This window comes from Dermacentor variabilis, chromosome 3, assembly GCF_050947875.1.
Source record: "Dermacentor variabilis isolate Ectoservices chromosome 3, ASM5094787v1, whole genome shotgun sequence".
Taxonomy (NCBI): domain Eukaryota; kingdom Metazoa; phylum Arthropoda; class Arachnida; order Ixodida; family Ixodidae; genus Dermacentor; species Dermacentor variabilis.
Window position 1 is genome coordinate 75,859,984 of NC_134570.1, and position 20,213 is coordinate 75,880,196.

Here is a 20,213-nt window from a genome sequence, read left to right on the forward strand (position 1 = left end):
CATTTTACTTTTGCAAGGTGCTTTCCTCCAGTGTCTCTCTTAAGAACCTTTAGCTGGTCAAAATAAATATTAAACCTCTCAACACAGTGTTTCCAATTCAGTAGCCATGTTGGAGCTTTAAGATACAGAAATCAGTCAGAGTATCAGGTACTACCTGCTGCAACTCATGATCCAGTGTCGGAGAGAGTCCCTCTCTGCTGCGTCCCCTGAACTGAGAAGTCAGGCCCTCGCAGGCCAGGTCAAGCCGGTTCATGGCAGCACATATGCTGTCTGCCTCTGATGGCACGTCCTTGCACAGGCTGGCTGACCATTGCCGTAGCTTGGAGTAGCGGGCAAAGATCTCCTGTTAGAATTTAAAAATATATATGAAGAGATGATGAGTAATGTGAGCAGGGGCCCCAGAGAGCATGTTAGGGCCACACTAAATAACCCTGATCGATTGAATGCTTCTTTGTGATTGCGAAAATGTAAGGATTTGAGCTTTCTAGTGCAAATTATTGTGATTACTTGGGAACTCTGCAGAAACATGGGGCACGAACGGACAACACTGAGGTCATGTCTTGTGCACAGTTCCCAATCCCTGTGACTGTTAAAAAGAAAGCAAGAAACTCGCCTTGAGCAATACCTATGACTCTGAATTTTCCCTGTGACAGCAGTTACTCCCTCCATTCCTCCCAATGGCCCTAACCTTATAAACAACTTCTGGAACCTTGTGAACAACTCCTTCAACCTTGGCTAACTCAAACAATTGTGCAATGAAAACAATACCAAGAGCAGCAACATGATGACAACGCTCGCAACATGAGGATGACAACAGTTGCACGACTATGGAAAATAACAACTGCATTACAATGGTGTCATGATGAAAGTACATTGACAACACGATGACAATGGTGACAAGAAAACATTTTGTTCCCCGACATCAAAGCCAGCAAGGAGCTATCTTTGAAATAAGAACACTCAGGATGACCGCCGCATCCCATGCAGGCAGCTTTGATTTTATGAGATATATGTAGCGTTAGCTATGTCGCACAAGCGTATTGCTCTTTGTTGTCTCTGAAATACAGTTAAACCTTGATATAATAAACATTGTATAACAAATTATTGGATACAATGACATAAATATGAAATGTTCCCTGCAGCTATCAGTGCATAACAAATGCATGATTACAATGAATATCAAATATATTGACGGCATTTCATTTCAACTGTGACTTCACTATAATGAGATTCGATAACACACGCACACGACTTGCTTTATGCATGCTAAAAGTTACCTCATATTTCAAACTATCCAAGCTGTACAATAAACCACTAGTAAGAGTGAATACCCAGCACCCAGCTGTACATAACTGCGTTGGTGTGGATTTGATCCAAAGTGATTAGAGTAATCAAAGCTTTATCTTACATCTCTATAGACTCGAATCTACAGCACTTGTAGGTGGTAGCTATCTTTTGCAGGGGCTGCGAGAATTGGCAAAACGAACAGATGTGATAGCTATTAGCCTGTTTTTTATCGCATGCTTACTACCAGTGCTCACTCATCATAGCTTTGCCTTCAGCTGCTCCATCACAAAACCCGCCAACCTTGCAGGGGCTGTGCCAACATATGGTGACAGCGGTTGAGATTAAGCACACTTTCACTAAACGCAGGTGTGACAGTAAGAGATTCTGGTCTATATAATGAGGGGATGTTCGACGTTAATGCGCTCCTTGATGTTGTTTTCCATTCATGGCGCTCGCATCGCTTGTAAACCGGCTTCCCTGCACAACTGTGCTCTGTCACCAGCCGGTGTAGATTCAGAATATAGTACGAAAGGTGGCATGAGCGCTGCACTGCAAATGCCACCCAATTCTAGGGTTACTCAGCCACAAAAGGGAGTAGACTCTTCTTTGTCTTGGGGTCTTTGTGGCGACCGTGCACTTGGTGACATGCTTCATGGGACTGTCCTGCAAGAGGCTTCGGAGTAGGGTACCAGAAGGGACAAACACGATCATTCGAACGTGCCACTGTTTGCGTAACTGTACACACGAACGATTAGGCGTTGATGTCAGAAATGGGGAAAATGTTCACTCTATATCCTGTCACAGTGAGACAGATTTCCTCAATTCCTCTGTGCATATAGGGTTGTTCTATTTGTAGTAATTCGGCTAGCTGGCATTGCTGTAAAAAAGGTGTAATAAACGTTCTTTTGATTGTCTGCACTACTGTGTTGTCGTTCCTTTGTCCCAAGTGCACATTTGAGACCCCATAATAAAGAAAGTGAGAAGGTGGCCTGATAAGAGCACATGTCATGGCCTCACAGAATGGATGTTCAGCTGAACCTCGTAATAATGAAATAGGCGAGGAATGTGAAAAATTTAGCTTTCGCGAGAATTTCGTTGTTGTGAAACGAGACAGCACAGATAGCAATGCATTGCAGAATGAAACTTTACTGTCAAAATTCTATTATTCTACTTTGGCATGCTTGCTCAAGGACATAGAACTGCATTGACGACAGTACAAAGTGGGCCGCTGTGCACAAAGTGGATCAGTATTCTGGGTCAGCTACTTTCGGAGATATGATCACTTTTGCAAGATTTTGCGTAACTCGGCACTGGACGCAGACCAACAGCACTCTACGCATGCAGCAGCGTTTCTCCAGCGCACGTTGTCCCCTGTAGCCGTTGACGCCTCCAGTGCCAAGCCCGAAAGTGATTGTATCTCGCATACCCGAAGGCAATCGATCAAGACTAAGGACCCTTTGCGCAAATCTACATCTGGCGCCGAATCCGCATGCGATGTCCATCAGGTCACACCAAAACCAGCATTCTTAAAGCAGGAGGTGCGTATTCTCAGAAGATCACTCAATCATGGCCCAATGCGCGGCATTCCATGCTGTGACCACCATTTCAAGCACCATAAACAATTCCACATCAGTGGGACATGGATTTCCTTCTTTCTGCTTCATTTTTCTCACCGAGGTGACCGTTACGTACTGCACTAGGTGTGCAAGAACCATCGTCACATGTTGGTAGCAACATGCGCATCGCTTCAAACAGGCAATCGACAAACAAGATCGCAGCCATGACTGTTTTCAGCAGACATGATCGTTTCTGGCACTTGGTTGTTTTTTTGTAAACAAGAATGGCAGTGGCCATGCAAGTGTAATGTGATGGCGTCTTATGCAATTTTAGTGCAAAACAATCGCATTTGGACACATATTGGAGCCTGCTAGTGTTGCACGAATAGGTAATATGTGGGGTTACGTTCGGGCAAATTTCATTAATGTGGAATGGTAGCACAGAGACATTGCATTGTCGAGAGATGTGAACTGCATTGAATCCTAAGGGCGTTCGCCGGGGATACGAAAACATTTCGTTGACGCAAGAATTTCATTGTTATGGGATTTCATCATTGTGGGTTTCGAATGTAGCAGGTCCAGTTTCAAGCTCTTATTTGCTGTTGTAGAGAAGAAAAAAATTACTCCAGTTTCCCCAAAGACAAGAGATAGCGACTGCAACAGCAAAGTCATTTCACACATATTTTTCTGGTTATGGAACTTTTATGACAAAGTACACTGTGCTGCCAAGGTGTTCACAACATGGTGCAATGTTGCTCAAAGGGAAGTTGCCATAGGTCAGAGAAGGCTGACTTCAGATTGCAGCTCTTACTACTGGCGCATGCACTTTTATCAACATTACAGTTGCTGGCAAGTGGCAGCTTTGTATTGTTTTCCTATTTGTTTATTTAAAGTAACTTCTACATACTTATACAAGCTGAACTATCTTATGCTTGACAGAAGAAATAGAGAAATATAATGCAACTACTTCCCCGACATGATAAAAAAGTTATCAGAGTTACTTTCCACTCCCACAGTGCCTTGCTAGTACTCTAACATAAACAGCACTACATTTACTGAGCACAAAGCACTTGCACACATCCCACAAAGTGCTATTATAGCAACACACACTCACCATTGCTGCAGCATTGGCTCGTTCTAGGTCAAAATAGTTATGCGAATGCCTCAGATTGTTTTGTTCGTTTGTAGTCCAGTCAATGAGCTGCAGCAGTGAGAAGAAAGGGGAGGAAAACAATGACTCATGAAACACAAAATCAACAATTATTGCATGATCGGCGTGAGCTGTGGCTTTAGAACTTGTGAGTGTCATGTACTGTGTAACGCTTGCAGTTGGATGGCCCCCATTTGTCGCAACAGCCACAAGTGGCACTGGCTAACACTCCGAGGGCCAGATCTACTACACATACACAAATACCGAAGAAAATGGGCCGAGGGACGGCCACTGGCATAGCTCAAGTGGTAGACCACCACACGTGTAATGCGGAAGATCTGGGTCGAGCTTCCACAGGCAGTAACTTGGCAGTTCACCCAATTTCATTTCCTTCTTCCTTATGTTTCATTAAAAAGCGATTAATTTACCCTATGCTTTCCTTGGCTTCATTGTCTGTTGGCTTTATGTGGTTGTGACTACGAAAAAATCAAGCCCCTCAGTTGCCTTTCTTCTTGCTCATGGACTTTGCATAAATGAACATGGCTAAGAAAATGAAACACTAGAAGAAGGAAACAGCAAGGCTCAGCCGGTCATACCAACTAGAAATAATACGAAACAATATCAAGAGTCCTGCGACTTGGTACATCTTAAATTAGAAAAGATATTGCCCAAGCAGATAATTACGCAGTAAGAAAGCTGAGGGCATTGATATCTGTATGGAATCTTCATGTCAGTTCTTGGCGCCACTTTACTTTGTATGTCGCATGTTTTTAAGTGTTTTTCTTTCTGCTCCAACAGCCACCAATTAGTCAAACTCTCTACTTTGTTTTCATGTTCACCAAGACATTGCTTTGCAAAAGAACAGAAAAGTCTGAAATGTTCTTGTACAGAACATCACATTAAAAGCAGCTAAAATACTCTTCTCTAAGCGGCTCTTTACTAAAGTATATGAAGCACATGCAAAAAGACAAGTGAGGTGCAAATGGGAGTCTTAGCTTTCCATGCTGCACACGCCATCGAAAACACCTAAATTATCTTTTGGAGAATAAAACAATTTAACGATTTACTCTTGGCCTGCCCATGAACTCACTGTGCTGAAGCACATCATTACTATCTCATGATGTCAAATACACACTGGTTGAAACAAATTATTTTTGCAAGGTGGCATGGGAAGACCCTTGCTGGCTGTGTAAATAATGCAACTGCCATTTTTAGCACTTATTTAATAAGCCTTAATTTCTGTTCTAAGTTGAAGGTCAAGTCTGGGAACCCACAGGGTTGCGTTTTGGGAGCCTTATTATTCGTGGTCTAAATAAATTACATTGTTTGAGACTTAACATGCAAGCTTTGATTGTATGTGGATGACTGCATAGACGTATCACACTTTAAAGCAAATAGTCGGTCAGGTAGTTGCTATTTTCAGAAGTATCTTGAATCTAGTTAGTACTGGTGTGTAAAATTAAATACGACTATATGTACACAAAATGCCAATACATGTCCTTTACATATAGGCACACTCCATTTGTGAATGCATACCTTGTAGACACAGTTCCTATCAAAATAGTTTTTGAGTTCCAATATTTGGGCATGCACTTTTCTTCCAGACCTCATTTGGACAAAGCTCGTGCAGCACCTGATTGCAAAAGCATTCAAGATGCTGAACCTTTTGGAAAGAAACTGTTAACACACTCCACTGAAGGTCAAGGAAATTTTTGGGTTTTCCAATTTTCTACTCGTACTAGTGTACTATGTGCAGTAGGGGACCAGCATGCATCTAATCTCAACAGTATGCTGGAATGTGCTTGAAAATTGAGCCACCAGTTTGCTGCAGGTGATTATTGTCCTTGCCGCAGTGTTTTGTGCATTGGCCCTGCAGAATATTCCGAATAAGGAAATAAATGGAAGAAGATAAAAAGCCTTCTGTTGTTCTTCTGTACTACAATGAAACATCATAACTTCAGTTTATGTGCACAAGAACACTGCAGGCTTTATTTGTCAAATGGGAGCACTCTATGAACGAATGAACATGATATGAGAAAAAAAGCATGAATGAAGAATAAAGAAGCGATAAAACAAATTAAAACATATATATATATATATATATATATATATATATATATATATATTTTGTCACCAGAAGTAGAGATGCAAGATCATTTTGATAAAGTTCTTAGAGTGTAGCTTTAAATGACAGGCTTCTTTTAATTCAACCTCCCAATGACATGCACAATTGGTTTAAGTTGTCTTAACTTTGCACTGTGTGAAATGTTTTACAAGCAAAGGCACCTTTCGTGACTTCTATATATGGTCACATTAAAGGAAAGGTCAAAGTGACTAGTAATGTTGAACTGATCAAAATGATCAGATTTAAAATGCATATTAAAGCTTGTTTGCAGTCTAAAATGCATTTAGAAAGACTTGGGAAATATTTATTTGTGCATCCATTTTCACCAGTTACCTTTTCTGCTATAGTGTGAAGCAGGACATGTACTAGTAAATTTTTTTGCACATGGCTTGAGCTTAGAAGAGATAAGAAGTGGCTAAACAATTACAGCAAAATTTTATTTGACCCTTGTTAATTTCAAAAATTGAGTAATTCCGACTTGGTCCTGTGGTCCTGGAAAGCATATGCACTGCTTAATGGCATCAAAATCTCATTAATTTGAGTGTGTTTCGCTGCACACCAGTTATAGAATGATCGCAGAGTGTACCGAATGTGGAACGCCGCAAATGAGTGATGCAAATGAGAAAAAGTGGAGACAGCATCCGACTGAAATCAAGCTGTAGAATTTGCATCACCTTAATTGTGAGCAGGAACCATAAGGGAATGACAGGAATGCTCAGTGCCTTTCTAATATTTTGCCTGGCACCACATATTACACCACGGTAGTTGACCACCTTCCAGACTCCATAGCAACGATCTAAGAGATAAAGCAAGGTGCTTTCTCATAATTTAATAGTTAGCAAAACAAATATCAGCTATTCATCTACATTTTGCAAAACTTAACCGCATTTCTTGCCAGGCTAGTTATTACAGTGCAGAAAAGATTAACCAGTCATTTACCCAGGACTAGTGTTAGCTTTTAAAAGAAAAATGAAAGAGATCTTAAGGCTTTTCAGAGCGCTGACAAAGCACTTTTCTAAGCTAAAGCTACATTATGTTTGACAGCTTGAAAGCATCAATAGGCATGCTTGTTTAACTCCACTCAAGCAAATAAAGTTACTAGTACCATTTCTTTTTTCAGACAACAAGTTGCGGTTATTGCCAATATTTTTTCTGGTGCGTCTTATACATTAGTATGACTTATATATGCTTAAATCTATGCATGCTGCGCAACGAATATGTGCATTTTTTTAGGATTACAAGAAACCGTCTGCAGCAGCATTGAAAGAATTGATTGATAAAGAATTAAATACTTAGTTAAAAAAAATTTTAATCCCCAAAACTGACGCAATAAAGGGTGCCACAATTTTTTTATTGTTACGTTGTGGCACCAAAAGATATACATATTACAAAAAGAACCACTTGGTTATCACCATCAATTGCCCTCGCGAAATGTTTCAGAGCTTCTGACTTCCAGTCATCATTTTGCTTTCGTATGTGCGTGTTCAGGCCAGTTGTACCACTGTACTAGTTCAGGCGTGTTGCGACCAAGGTTGTGATTGTTCGCATGTTTGTCCTGAGCACACCACGCCGCAAAAGCGATGCCAGTGACATGCCTACAATGCCACGAAAAGGTTATTCAGAGGCCAAAGTCGGTGACCTAATGATGCTGATGGCCAAAGTGGCTAAAGTTTTTGACAGTGTGTTGGAGGGTGAGGCTTTCAATCTTCAATGGTATCGAGTGAAACGGAATAAATGTTGGTTTTCTGCACCTAAGAGGAGTGTTGGTTGAAGTTCATTTCTGCGAGAATTTGCGGCTCATAAAAATTCTTTCGACAAAAATTTAGGGAACTGATCTGGCTAAGTAAACGCGTTTTCCGATTGATGTAGAAGCATGCATCATTTCATTATGCTGAATGAGTTCAAATAAATGCATCTTGTATGCCAATTTTTTTGAAGCTCACGAAAAGTGGGTGGTGTGAACTATAGAAAGGTGTGATCTATATTACATGAAATGGAGTATATAAAAAGGTGTAGAGAGCAAACCACCACCAACCACCACAAATGTGCTAATTGGATTGTACTGGCCTGCCTTTTAGATTGAACCAATTCAGAGGAGAGATGGCGAAATAAAATCTGTTAAGGTTAGCTAAAAAATAAAACAAGGATTTTTAATCACTTCCTTAAATTTAATATATTCAAGGCCTTGAAGGTGGCATTGTCATTTTAATAGCCTTTCAAGGGTTTTAATGACGACACTGAACCAACCCTCAGTAGATATCTTCTGCGCACTGTTATAAAAGGGAGCACAGCTCGCTATGTAGGTTAAGTGGCTGTATCCCATGGCAACCGCCACTGAGAGCAGATAGGGCGGCTCTATAGCAATAATGTGCACCTTTCACACTGCCCCTTGTGTTTGTCGGAACCAAGGCACTGGCCGATAACAATATAAATGCACGGCATGAGCAGCTTCCTTGTTTAATTGCAGTTTTGTTGGTCCTTCACCAAAGGCCGCAGATAAAAGCAGTCCAAGGGTGAATGATCACACAAGGACGCGCCAACATGTAAACAATGCCTTGGCTACTGAAACAGTGATAGATGCAAATGCAAGTACAAAATGCAATGCTCCGAAACTCTGCATTCTCTCAAATTCTACAATTATCCCTATTTCCCCAGGCCTCCCATGGTAGCCGAGTGGCTATGGAATTGTGCTGCTGAGCTCAAGTTCATGAGTACCATACCGGCCACACCAGTCACATTTCGATGGGGCCAATGTGGAATGATGCTCCTGTACTTAGATTTAGGTTCACATTAAAGAACTCCAGGTGGTTAAAATTAATCAGGAGTCCCCCCCTCCCCACTACTGTGATTTGTAGTTCCAGCATGTAAAATCCCAGTTCTTTCTTTTCTCTCTTTGCCCAGTGCTAATGCTTAAAAAAAACGTAAAGGCCTGAATGTTTCAGCATTTGCAGTGGTGCGAGTTATAAAAAGAAGTTCAAAGCCAAATTCTCAAGAACTCCAAAATGCTACCCACAGTTTACATGGTGGGTAAACATCAAACCACTTCAATAAGAAATTTTACAGTTAATTATGTGCTCATAGCTCCCTGATTGTCTTACTTTCTTCACACATCATTGCAAAATAGCTTTCACCGATAAGCAATATTATTACGTAAAAAACTCTTTCTATGAGAACTTATCGATTAACGTATTTCCTGGTGTATTTTTCTCAGAATTTTCACTGGTGCAACTTAGGCAGCAGTACCAATTGTATACAGTAGAACCTTGTTGATACGATCCCATTTTGTACCGTTTTCCAGAGCCAAAATTTGCGATCAAGAAAACAAAAATGACCGAATACAGTTATGCTTCTATTTTGCCCATTAATATGTTCCTGGCAAGCACGATTTTTCGGCAACAACTTTTAGTACATCGCCAAACTGCTATCATGCATTACATTTTCCAGCCACTAGATCTTATGCGAACAACAAAAGGAGCAAGGCATGCACTATAGAGAGCAGTAGGCGCCCACCATGCAGCACTCGGACCCCGTTCCTCCATTTCACATGCAAATGCCAGCACACACTCCATTTCCTCTTCCAGTGCCAGAAAATCTCCTCGCAGGTCCAGATCTAGAATTGTGCCATCTACAACAGGTAATTTTTTTAAAATTCTGTACAACTCATTTTGAAACACACAGCACACCTTTTTGCTGGCTTCCACAACAATGCATGACAAAACCGAGCACCCGTAGATGTGGGTGCCGTCCTTATATGGCTCAATGTGTGGACATGCGTGGCATCCACGATCGCGAGTGTGATGGAAAATATTGGACATAGTGTGTAGCAAGATAGAATGGCAAAGAAGGCTTGCATCAGTGACATTTTTCTTCTAGATTCTGTGGAAACTATGACGGTGCTTTCGATTCCTATGTGTGTTTTTGTTCCTATAGGTAACTCATAAAAGCTGCCTAGCCTGCCAATATCGAATAGGGTTTAGAATAGTGTGACGTGCAGCTGGAAGGTTTAAGCTCGGCTCTTGTCGCGCTTGTGCAGTGTGATAGCAGATGGTGCATCAGCTGTGCTAAGACCTTGTAATAGAAGCACTTTGCAATGGGAATGTACAAATATCTACAGCCATGTGTGATCGTGCTGATTGAATAAAAAAATGTGTACAGTCACTGACAATGTTTTCAAACTCTCAGGGGGCTGTGAATATGTCCGAATTATCAGGCAGACCAAACAAAGGAAATTTAGTGATACAAAATCAATTTTGGCGGTTTTTAGAATGCCAGTGGTATGGAAAATCTGCATACTTAATTTTGTTGATGGCTGAGGCCGCAGGGGCATTCACGCTTGCTTGGCATGCAGACCCACATGTGTTGCGTGCACTGCTGCAAAGTGCAGATATACGCGCATGACCTTGGCAGCAAAGTACTGCCCACATGTGACCTTTCATCGTTCTGCAACTTAGTAGGCGTCAGTAGATCACCTGCATACCCAATCCCTGCTTGTACAGCACGTGCGTGATAGCACACCTGATCGCCAAAAAGCTCTACTCATTGAACAACTAATGCCGAGCTTTCTACGACAGCTTGCCACCCCTTAATGTCAGCCGGTGGCGCGAATTTCTGTCATGGCTGTATTTCCTGCACTGCTAGGCCTAACCAGTGCTGCTTTGTCAGGATTTGGTCACAAAAGTTGTGGTTTAGTGAGGAGTTTAGTGAAGAAGATCAATTAACAGTGGTCATATAGCCTTATGAAAGCTGAGAAACCACCTCGCTAATGATGTGTGGGCAATGGAAAACCTGAATGGCAGCAACTTTGTTAACACCCATCATGTTGGTGAAATTGTGTGCGCAGATAAGTCTGAAAAATCAAGTGAGACACTGTGTGGCATTGGAAACTTCGGTTGCCATTATACATGGGTTCTGTGGAGAACATGGTGCCTCAGGGAAGTCCGAATAACTGAGCAGGTCTGAAAGATCAGTTGGCAACTGTAATTAACGCGAGTGCTACTTATACATGGGCAAATGCTGTAGCGATTCTTTTCACACTGACTTTCCGCAGGGGGCGCAAACTGGGGAGATATATAAAACAAACAATAATGACCAATACACACAATGACACTGAATCTCCTGCTGAAATTGACGCTGATGACTCTCCAGAATGATAGTTTATGGAGAAAGGGGCACTCAACTGTGTCTACTTCTGCAAAGAATCCCTCCAGAAGTTGAGTACTCTTCAGCACCTCTAACTCCTTGTTCCATTCTTCCTGGAAGGACTGTTGCAGCTCTAGTACGGTGTCCAGGGCAGTTTTCACCTAAACATGAGAGCAGCCGAAAAAAAGCTTGTGGGCTCGCGCAAAAGTAGCACGAGGATAGATCATGCACAGTCACCATCATTATCAGGCACTATCAAGTATGCTTCAGCATAAAAGGGTTTGCCTGAAAATCGACAATTGTGCTTGCCCTGTAACAACAAACAGGTCCCACCCCTCACGCCTGCAAATTTGTTAACCTGGTGAGGCACTTGGCTATTTTCTTTTCCTTGGCACCCAGTCTTATTTTTGTAAGCACTGTTTATCGCTTTCCACACATTACATTACCTGTCTAGCTATACTACTTAAGCCTAATTTGGAGTAGAACAATGTTTACACATATCTACTCTACAATCCATAATGCTTTTCTACTATCTCAACATTTCAGTCTACCCACCATGGTTGTTTAGTGGCTATGGTGTTGGGCTGCTAAGCATAAAGTCTCAGTATCAAATCCCAACCATGGCGGCCACATTTCGATGGGAAAATGCGAAAACACCCGTGTACTTAGATTTAGGTGTGCGTTAAAGAACCCCAGGTGGTCAAAATTATTTCGGAGTCCCCCACTATGGTGCGCCTCATAATCAGATCGCGGTTTTGGCATGTAAAACACTATAATTTAGTTTTATTCTAATATTTTTTTTCTCTTGTTGTTGCACAGCCCTTAGTAATGAGATTCCACTGCACACTGAGAGAACTGTGTTGCTAATGATGCAATGCCAAGGTGCAGTAAAGCAAGTTCGACTAGTTGGATTCCATTAATGATGAATATAAAGGCTTCAAAAAAAGATGGGGTCAACATAGATGGTAGGATCAGCACTCACTCAACACAATGTTTACTACAAACATCATGTTGTATATATATACATATAATACACACGCATGCACGCACGCACACGCACACACACACACACACACACACACACACACACACACTCGCGCGCACCCGCGCATGCTTTGAACAACCACTTGCAACACTTTTTATGAAGCCCTTTTTCGTTAGACACAGGTCCTCTGTACAAAGAGGCAAGAATATACGAGGCTTGTGAAAGAAGCCTATCATATTGCCCACAGTAATAACTGCAGCAGCCAGCCTACCGTTTCACTCTCGGATAAAGAGATACCTTTTCTTTCTAAGCATGAACTGTATGTTTATATATTTCATTTACCCTTTTATTAAGCCCTTTTTATTTGCCTTGCGAGGCACCTGTGAAGCACCGGCTTAGCTAAACTGTGGCGGTCACAGGCGGAGTCTGTGTCTTCGATGTGGACGTTGGTGGTCTACATTGCTGCAATTAGCGCTGTCGCCACTCTTGCTTCTGGCTTTAAGCTGTGAATGTACCTTGTGAATGTACTTGGCTTAAAGGTAGTTTTTGACAACAGTCGTTATGTCATTTGTTTACTGTTGGGTTAGTTCTGATGAGCGTTTTTTATATTTACATTGTGGGGATGCGAGGCTCTCATGCGTCCACTGATGTGTTGTTTTCTTGCATAGCTCTCATCTCCTGTAATCCGGCTTCGCCACATGGCTTTACTCGGTAGTCGGCATGCTTGCAGGGTAGTGTGAGAGATGGTGTGAATGTTGCTCTACTAATGCCACCTAACAGCGGGGTGACTTGGGCGCAAAAAGGAGAAGGCTCTTCCTCTTTGGCTCGGGATCAGCAAGCGGCGTGGACGTTCTGCGCGAGCGCTGACCCGTGCTTCTGCGAGACCGTCTCGCTAAGCTTACCCCGGAATGGCCATATTGCCACATTTCCTTACAATTGGCCCTTAAGTCAAGGCTCAGCTAAAGCTTTAAGTCAAGCTTTCAGTCAAACTACGTTATTCCAGTTCGAATATGAACATGAACAAATTAGGCCAAACTATCATTTCGCAAAAGACCTCCTAAGAAGCCAGAAGAAAGGAAAGTCTGCTTCTCTGTTCCTTACCTTGTGATAGGCAGTAGCCCTTTCCTTGGCCATTCTCCGGCCACAGTGAGACTTGAAGCCAAACTCCACATCCACCTGAAGGCTGTCCAGCAACCTTTGGCCTGCAAGGTTTAAGTTAGACTCGGCTATAACACACTAGATAAGGAGATAGCTGATAACATACAGGAAATCTATAGCATTAACGAGAGGGTGGTAGGCCTTGTTGTGAAACTTAATAAGAGGTACAAATTGAAGGTCGTACAGGTCTATGCCCCCACATCCAGTCATGATGACCAGGAAGTCGAAAGCTTCTATGAAGACGTGGAATCGGCGATGTGTAGAGTCAAAACAAAATACACTATACTGATGGGCGACTTCAATGCCAGGGTAGGCAAGAAGCAGGCTGGAGACAAGTCAGTGGGGGAATATGGCATAGGCTCTAGGAATAGCAGGGGAGAGTTATTAGTAGAGTTTGTAGGACAGAATAATATGCGGATAATGAATACCTTCTTCCGCAAGCGCGATAGCCGAAAGTGGACGTGGAGGAGCCCGAATGGCGAGACTAGAAATGAAATAGACTTTACACTCTGCGCTAACCCTGGCATCATACAAGATGTGGACGTGCTCGGCAAGGTGCGCTGCAGTGACCATAGGATGGTAAGAACTCGAATTAGCCTAGACTTGAGGAGGGAACGGAAGAAACTGGTACATAAGAAGCCGATCAATGAGTTAGCGATAAGAGGGAAAATAGAGGAATTCCGGATCAAGCTACATAACACGTATTTGGCCTTAGCTCAGGAAGAGGACCTTAGTGTTGAAGATATGAACGACAATCTTATGGGCATCATAAAGGAATGTGCAATAGAAGTCGGTAGTAACTCCGTTAGACAGGATGCCAGTAAGCTATCGCAGCAGACGAAAGACCTGATTAAGAAACGCCAATGTATAAAAGCCTCTAACCCTACAGCTAGAATAGAACTGGCAGAACTTTCGAAGTTAATCAACAAGTGTAAGACAGCTGACATACGGAAGTATAATATGGATAGAATTGAACATGCTCTCAGGAATGGAGGAAGCCTAAAAGCAGTGAAGAAAAAACTAGGAATAGGCAAGAACCAGATGTTTGCATTAAGAGACAAAGCCGGCAATATCATTACTAATATGGATGAGATGGTTCAAGTGGCTGAGGAGTTCTATAGAGATTTGTACAGTACCAGTGACAGTCACGACAATAATGGAAGAGAGAATAGTCTAGAGGAATTTGAAATCCCACAAGTAACGCCGGAAGAAGTAAAGAAAGCCTTGGGAGCTATGCAAAGGGGGAAGGCAGTTGGGGAGGATCAGGTAACAGCAGATTTGTTGAAGGATGGTGGGCAGATTGTTCTAGAAAAACTGGCCACCCTGTACACGCAATGCCTCATGACTTCAAGCATACCGGAATCTTGGAAGAACGCTAACATAATCCTAATCCATAAGAAAGGGGATGCCAAAGACTTGAAAAATTATAGACCGATCAGCTTACTGTTGTTGCCTACAAAATATTTACTAAGGTAATTGCAAATAGAGTCAGCAACACCTTAGACTTCCATCAACCAAAGGACCAGGCAGGATTCCGTAAAGGCTACTTAACAATAGACCATATTCACACTATCAATCAGGTGATAGAGAAATGTGCAGAATATAACCAGCCCTTATATATAGCTTTCGTTGATTACAAGAAAGCATTTGATTCAGTCGAAACCTCAGCAGTCATGGAGGCATTATGGAATCAGGGTGTAGACGAGCCATATGTAAAAATACTGAGATATCTATAGCAGCTCCACAGCCATTGTAGTCCTCCATAAAAAAAGCAACAAAATCCCAATAAAGAAAGGCGTCAGGCAAGGAGATACGATCTCTCCAATGCTATTCACAGCGTGATTACAGGAGGTATTCAGAGACCTGGATTGAGAAGAACTGGGGATAAGAGTTAATGGAGAATACCTGAGTAACTTGCGATTCGCTGATGATATTGCCTTGCTTAGTAACTCAGGGGACCAACTGCAATGCATGCTCACTGACCTGCAGAGGCAAACCAGAAGGGTGGGTCTAAAAATTAATCTGCAAAAAACTAAAGTAACGTTTAACAATCTCGGAACAGAACAGCAGTTTACAATAGGTAGCGAGGCACTGGAAGTGGTAAGGGAGTACATCTACTTAGGACAGGTAGTGACTGCAGATCCGGATTATGAGACTGAAATAATAAGAAGAATAAGAATGGGCTGGGGTGCATTTGGCAGGCATTCTCAGATCATGAACAGCAGGTTACCATTATCCCTCCAGAGAAAAGTGTACAACAGCTGTGTCTTACCAGTACTCACCTACGGGGCAGAAACCTGGAGGCTTACGAAAAGGATTCTACTTAAATTGAGGACGACGCAACGAGCTATGGAAAGAAGAATGATGGGTGTAACGTTAAGGGATAAGAAAAGAGCAGATTGTATTAGGGAACAAACGCGAGTTAAGTTTGCAGGGACGACATGGCCACAATAAGTACACGACCGGGGTAGTTGGAGAAGTATGGGAGGCGCCTTTTCCCTGCAGTGGGCGTAACCAGGCTGATGATGATGATGATAACACACTAGAAATGGAAGTGACAATGTGTTTGCTACATCCAATACTTGTTGTAAAAAAAAGGGAGAAAAATTTACCAGTAAATTCACCATAAAGATTTTAGCAAACAGCATAGCGATGAGTTTGAAAGGAAGAGAGGTTCATAATATTGAAAACTGACTCTTATGAAAGTGCAGTACCAAATCTGTTCTAGTAGTATAGCTGGAAACACTGCCAGATGGAAAAAGCACCGGATAAAAATAAATACCCTGGTGCAAAAAAATGTCAGTAACGCCTAGAAAGTGTGAGAACACGAGCAAGATGTCATGAAAAAGTCTGCATGCGAAAATCGTTTTAAAAACTGTTGCTCACTTGTACTTAGCTATATTACCTTTTTATATGGCTTATGACAGCAAAATAATGGTTTCTAGGAGCCCAGTTTTTTATGTGGTAACTGTTCACATTGATTGCAGTGAAGTTATTTTTTTCTTTTTTACTGCAGTGTGTGAGAAGCGAGAATTTGCCAGCAGAATGTAAGAAGCGACAATTTTCTTTGCTTGTATTTCACATACTCTTTCAGGTTATGTTGTAAAAATACTGTACAGTATTTATGCGCTTTGCATACTGAAAACTATAGAGGCAAAATTTTGTTACAATGCAATAATTTTGAGCATTCAAGAAGGCGCGCACAATTGCTGAAAACAAGCCTGTGATATAAAGTGGCGTGAGAAAAGTGCACCTGAATCTTGCACAGTGACCCTCACACGGCATCTTTCTTCTCATCTTTTGCCATTTCCAAGTGTTAAAGGGGCCCTGAACTGCTTTTTATCGAAGCGGAGATGCATTCGTAGGTAAAATAGGCTGCTTCAGAAATACTTTATTGCGAGAAGTACTTCAATGTGTTCAGCAGAAGCGGAGTTATTTGGGATCAAACATGCCCTTCGTGGTGCTTCTGCTCCTTCTTCGACGCAGTGCACTGCGAAGGCTACTGGGGCATGCCCACAATGCTCCACCTACTGAAAGTCACCGTGGCACACAGTTCAAATTTGACTTTGGATGTTAACGTAGACGCCACTAGTACTTCCGATTTCGGCACCTACGACGTGCCAAACGTAAGCCAAACGCAGTTGTCCTCCCCAAGCCTCAGTGCACTTAGCCAGTGGACTCGTCGCAGCACCCTACCGCGGCTGCGGTATCTGCGCTATATAGCAGATTGCAGCTAAGTGCAAATGTAGTGCGTATGCGTGGCATTTGCTTTGTGCATGACAGGGCTTGAATGCGTGCTCACACTCATGTGCTTGTCTGACTGTGCTACATGGTGCGGGTCTGGCTTTGTCCTTCACCAGCTTGACCGATGGTCAAGCTGGTGAAGCAACCACATTCAACTTCTGCATTTTGAAGCACTATCTGCCAAAGCGTCTAACCAGGAGCGGCCGGGAGTGAGAGCACGCTAGCTAGCGTGCGTGTGGTCTTACCTTAAGTTTTGCATGGTTTGAGGCTAATTTAGCGTTCAGAACTAGTTGAAATCAGCAAGACCCGACGGCTACGACACTGATAAGCAGGGTGGCCAAAGTTTAACTGCTACGCAGACGGCTGCTGCCAAGCGTGAACAGACAATGGTCGGCTTCTTCCAGAAGTACGTAATTATTATAAAAATTCGGAAGCAGATTTTCGCTTACTTCAGCCTGCTTATTAAATTGCATCAATAAATATACACAGTAAAAGCAGGAAGACACGCATCGATCCAAGATTGACATCAGCTGTTGGCCAATATCAGCCACGTATGGGAATCCGCTTTTTTATGAAATAAAGGGTCTAGAAAACAGTGAGCAGCAGGTTTCTGTTGAAGCGTTTGAGAAAAAAGTGACTTTGTGCTATGCTTGTGAGCTCCACTCGCCCCGCGCAACTGCGAAACTTGGCTGAGAGAGAGAGAGACAGAAGAAAGGGGAAAAGCAGGGAAGTTAACCAGAGGGGAAGATTCCGTTTGCAACCCTATGCTGGGGAGAGAGGGCAGGGGGAGGTAAAGTGACAGGAAAGTAGAAATAAAGGTCACAGCAGCATATGCTATCCGCAGACTGTTTATTTTTATCAAGTCCGAGGGGTGGTTCAGGACCCCTTCAAGAAAAGAAGGGAAACCAGAGGCTATAGAGACCGGTTTCCATACCTTTATGAGTGGCAAAAATTGCGTACAACGCGAAGGACAAGGACTGCGAGAGACGACAAACACAGCGCTGACTTCCAACAATATTTTAATGCGTTGCCACATCGTGTGTATATATAGAAGAGGGGGAATGCGCAGAAAATGAAAGGCAGTCACAAGGGGTATATATATATATATAGACACACACACACACACACACACACACACACACACACACACACACACACACGATGTGGCAACGCAATAAAATATTGTTGGAAGTCAGCACTGTGTATGTCATCTCTCACTGTCCTTGTCATTCACGCTGTACGTCATTTTTTATCATGAATTACCACCTAGCCCAAGCAACCACCCTAGCTTATGAGTGAGTTGCAGCAATAGCTGACGGCTGTGTTTCAGGTAGTCAAGAAAAAACGAATTAATTTTTTTCTGGAGTTATCATGACTACACTAGATGCATCTTTCACTGTTTTATAGAGCAAAAAATGTTGCTTTCGTCTTCATACCTAGAAATGGAATACCTGAGCATTGAATTGTGAATAAAATATGAGAACTGAAATTTTTTTTTAACGTGGTTCTATATCCTGCATTCTCCCTTAAAAAATGTCCGTTATTTCTTTTCTAGGCCTTGCTTAGGACACACAGGAAATGAGGCAAACAAAAGGAAACTTGAGTGCAAATTGCTGCAGAATTATGCATCACAAATTGAAGTCCGCACGCATTAATACATTCATACCACTTTGGATTGTTCGGGCAATCACCTCCACCATGGTAGGGCCAATTTCGAGGGGGATACGAGGAGACCTGGCCGACCCCTGTTGGCTACGGCAGGCACTCAGTGCCCCATCCGTGTGCTTCACCAGAAGCTGCACCTCCTTCACATACTTCTCCACAGCCTGCACACAGTCACCCGGAGCACTGTTAACTAGATTGTTCAGTCAGTGTGCTAACTGTGCCTCGGACAGCATAATGAGTTGGGCTTAGAGGCTGTTCATTGCTACCGAGGAACAGTACAGGATTATGACGACTATTGCTACAGATTATGGCACGATTATGAGGATAATGAAAAGGTGAAGTGAACGACAGATTACGACAAGATGAGGAAGATTATGACAAAACTTACAAACAAGAGGAAACAACAAGCAAACATGAAAATTATCACTCACCAACTGCCTGCTCAACCAGTCAAGATGGTCATACTGCAAGGTACCACCGAATTCGGGGGTCAATTGCAGGGGACTGACTAGCTTGAACAGCTTGGGCTGTGTCACGTTCTTCAGCTGAAATGATAAAAGTGCCGAAGTGTTGCAGAAGCTAAATTGGAGGCGCTGCTGTGAAGTTTAAGAAACAATTCGGAGTTAACCTGTGCTTGAGCCAGAGCATCTGGGATAAAATTATACACTGATACTGATGCATACAGAAGTACTACCGCACTGCCAAGGATAAGAATGTTTTCAAGACCCCAGAAATTCAGTGCAATGCACAGCTCTATTCTATGGCGATATCCTCAGGCAATGACTTTCAGGGATACTTTCACAAGATTTTGTGTTATTAATGCTGGATGCGTCAGTGTTTATGAATGACAGCATTCCTGGCACTATGGTAATGCAGCGTGCTTGGCAATGCGGCAGGAAGGCTGTCGCCTGTAGACACAGATGCTAGCGTCATGATGAAATATAGTGAAAGTGTCCCTGAAAGCGATCGCCCGGAAATACTGCCGCTGGTTGATACGATATTGGAGAAGCCACAACAGCGATTATTGGTGTAACCTATGAGTGAGAATACTGGTCAGCCCAAATTATCGATTAAGTGCTCGCCACAGTGGTGTGTGAAGCTTATCTGATACCTAGGCTAAGTGACAGCTTAAGCGCATATGAAACTTTACTGTATTGATTCTTTTGGTTGGTTACTTCCTTTTGCATATACAAGTAGTGGTAGTGCAGTTTGCGGCAGAACAAGACATGTGTAAAGCTTTTGAACAACAAGCAACCTTCAATTGAGTAAGTTATAATTACAATTACACTGTGGGCTACATATCAGGACAACATTGGTTACCCCATACATATATAAAATGAATATCACCCAGAGGCAAATATGCTTTTTGTTTGGTTAAATAACAGCATTCTGGCCCCAGTAAGA

At 42.5% G+C, this 20,213-nt stretch overlaps 1 protein-coding gene across 1 annotated transcript in view; it reads right to left on the reverse strand.

Annotated features, from left to right (window-relative positions):
• The window catches only part of LOC142575888 (SEC14 domain and spectrin repeat-containing protein 1-like), a 57,555-nt gene that overhangs the window by 26,435 nt on the left and 10,907 nt on the right, over window positions 1-20,213 (reverse strand). The window contains exons 7-12 of the mRNA XM_075685660.1: window positions 19,241-19,354; window positions 18,811-18,970; window positions 13,344-13,444; window positions 11,296-11,418; window positions 3,958-4,044; window positions 155-343 (exon numbers count right to left, since the gene is read on the reverse strand). Of these exons, the coding sequence (XP_075541775.1) occupies window positions 155-343; window positions 3,958-4,044; window positions 11,296-11,418; window positions 13,344-13,444; window positions 18,811-18,970; window positions 19,241-19,354 (774 nt within the window). The remainder of the gene's footprint in view (window positions 1-154; window positions 344-3,957; window positions 4,045-11,295; window positions 11,419-13,343; window positions 13,445-18,810; window positions 18,971-19,240; window positions 19,355-20,213) is intronic.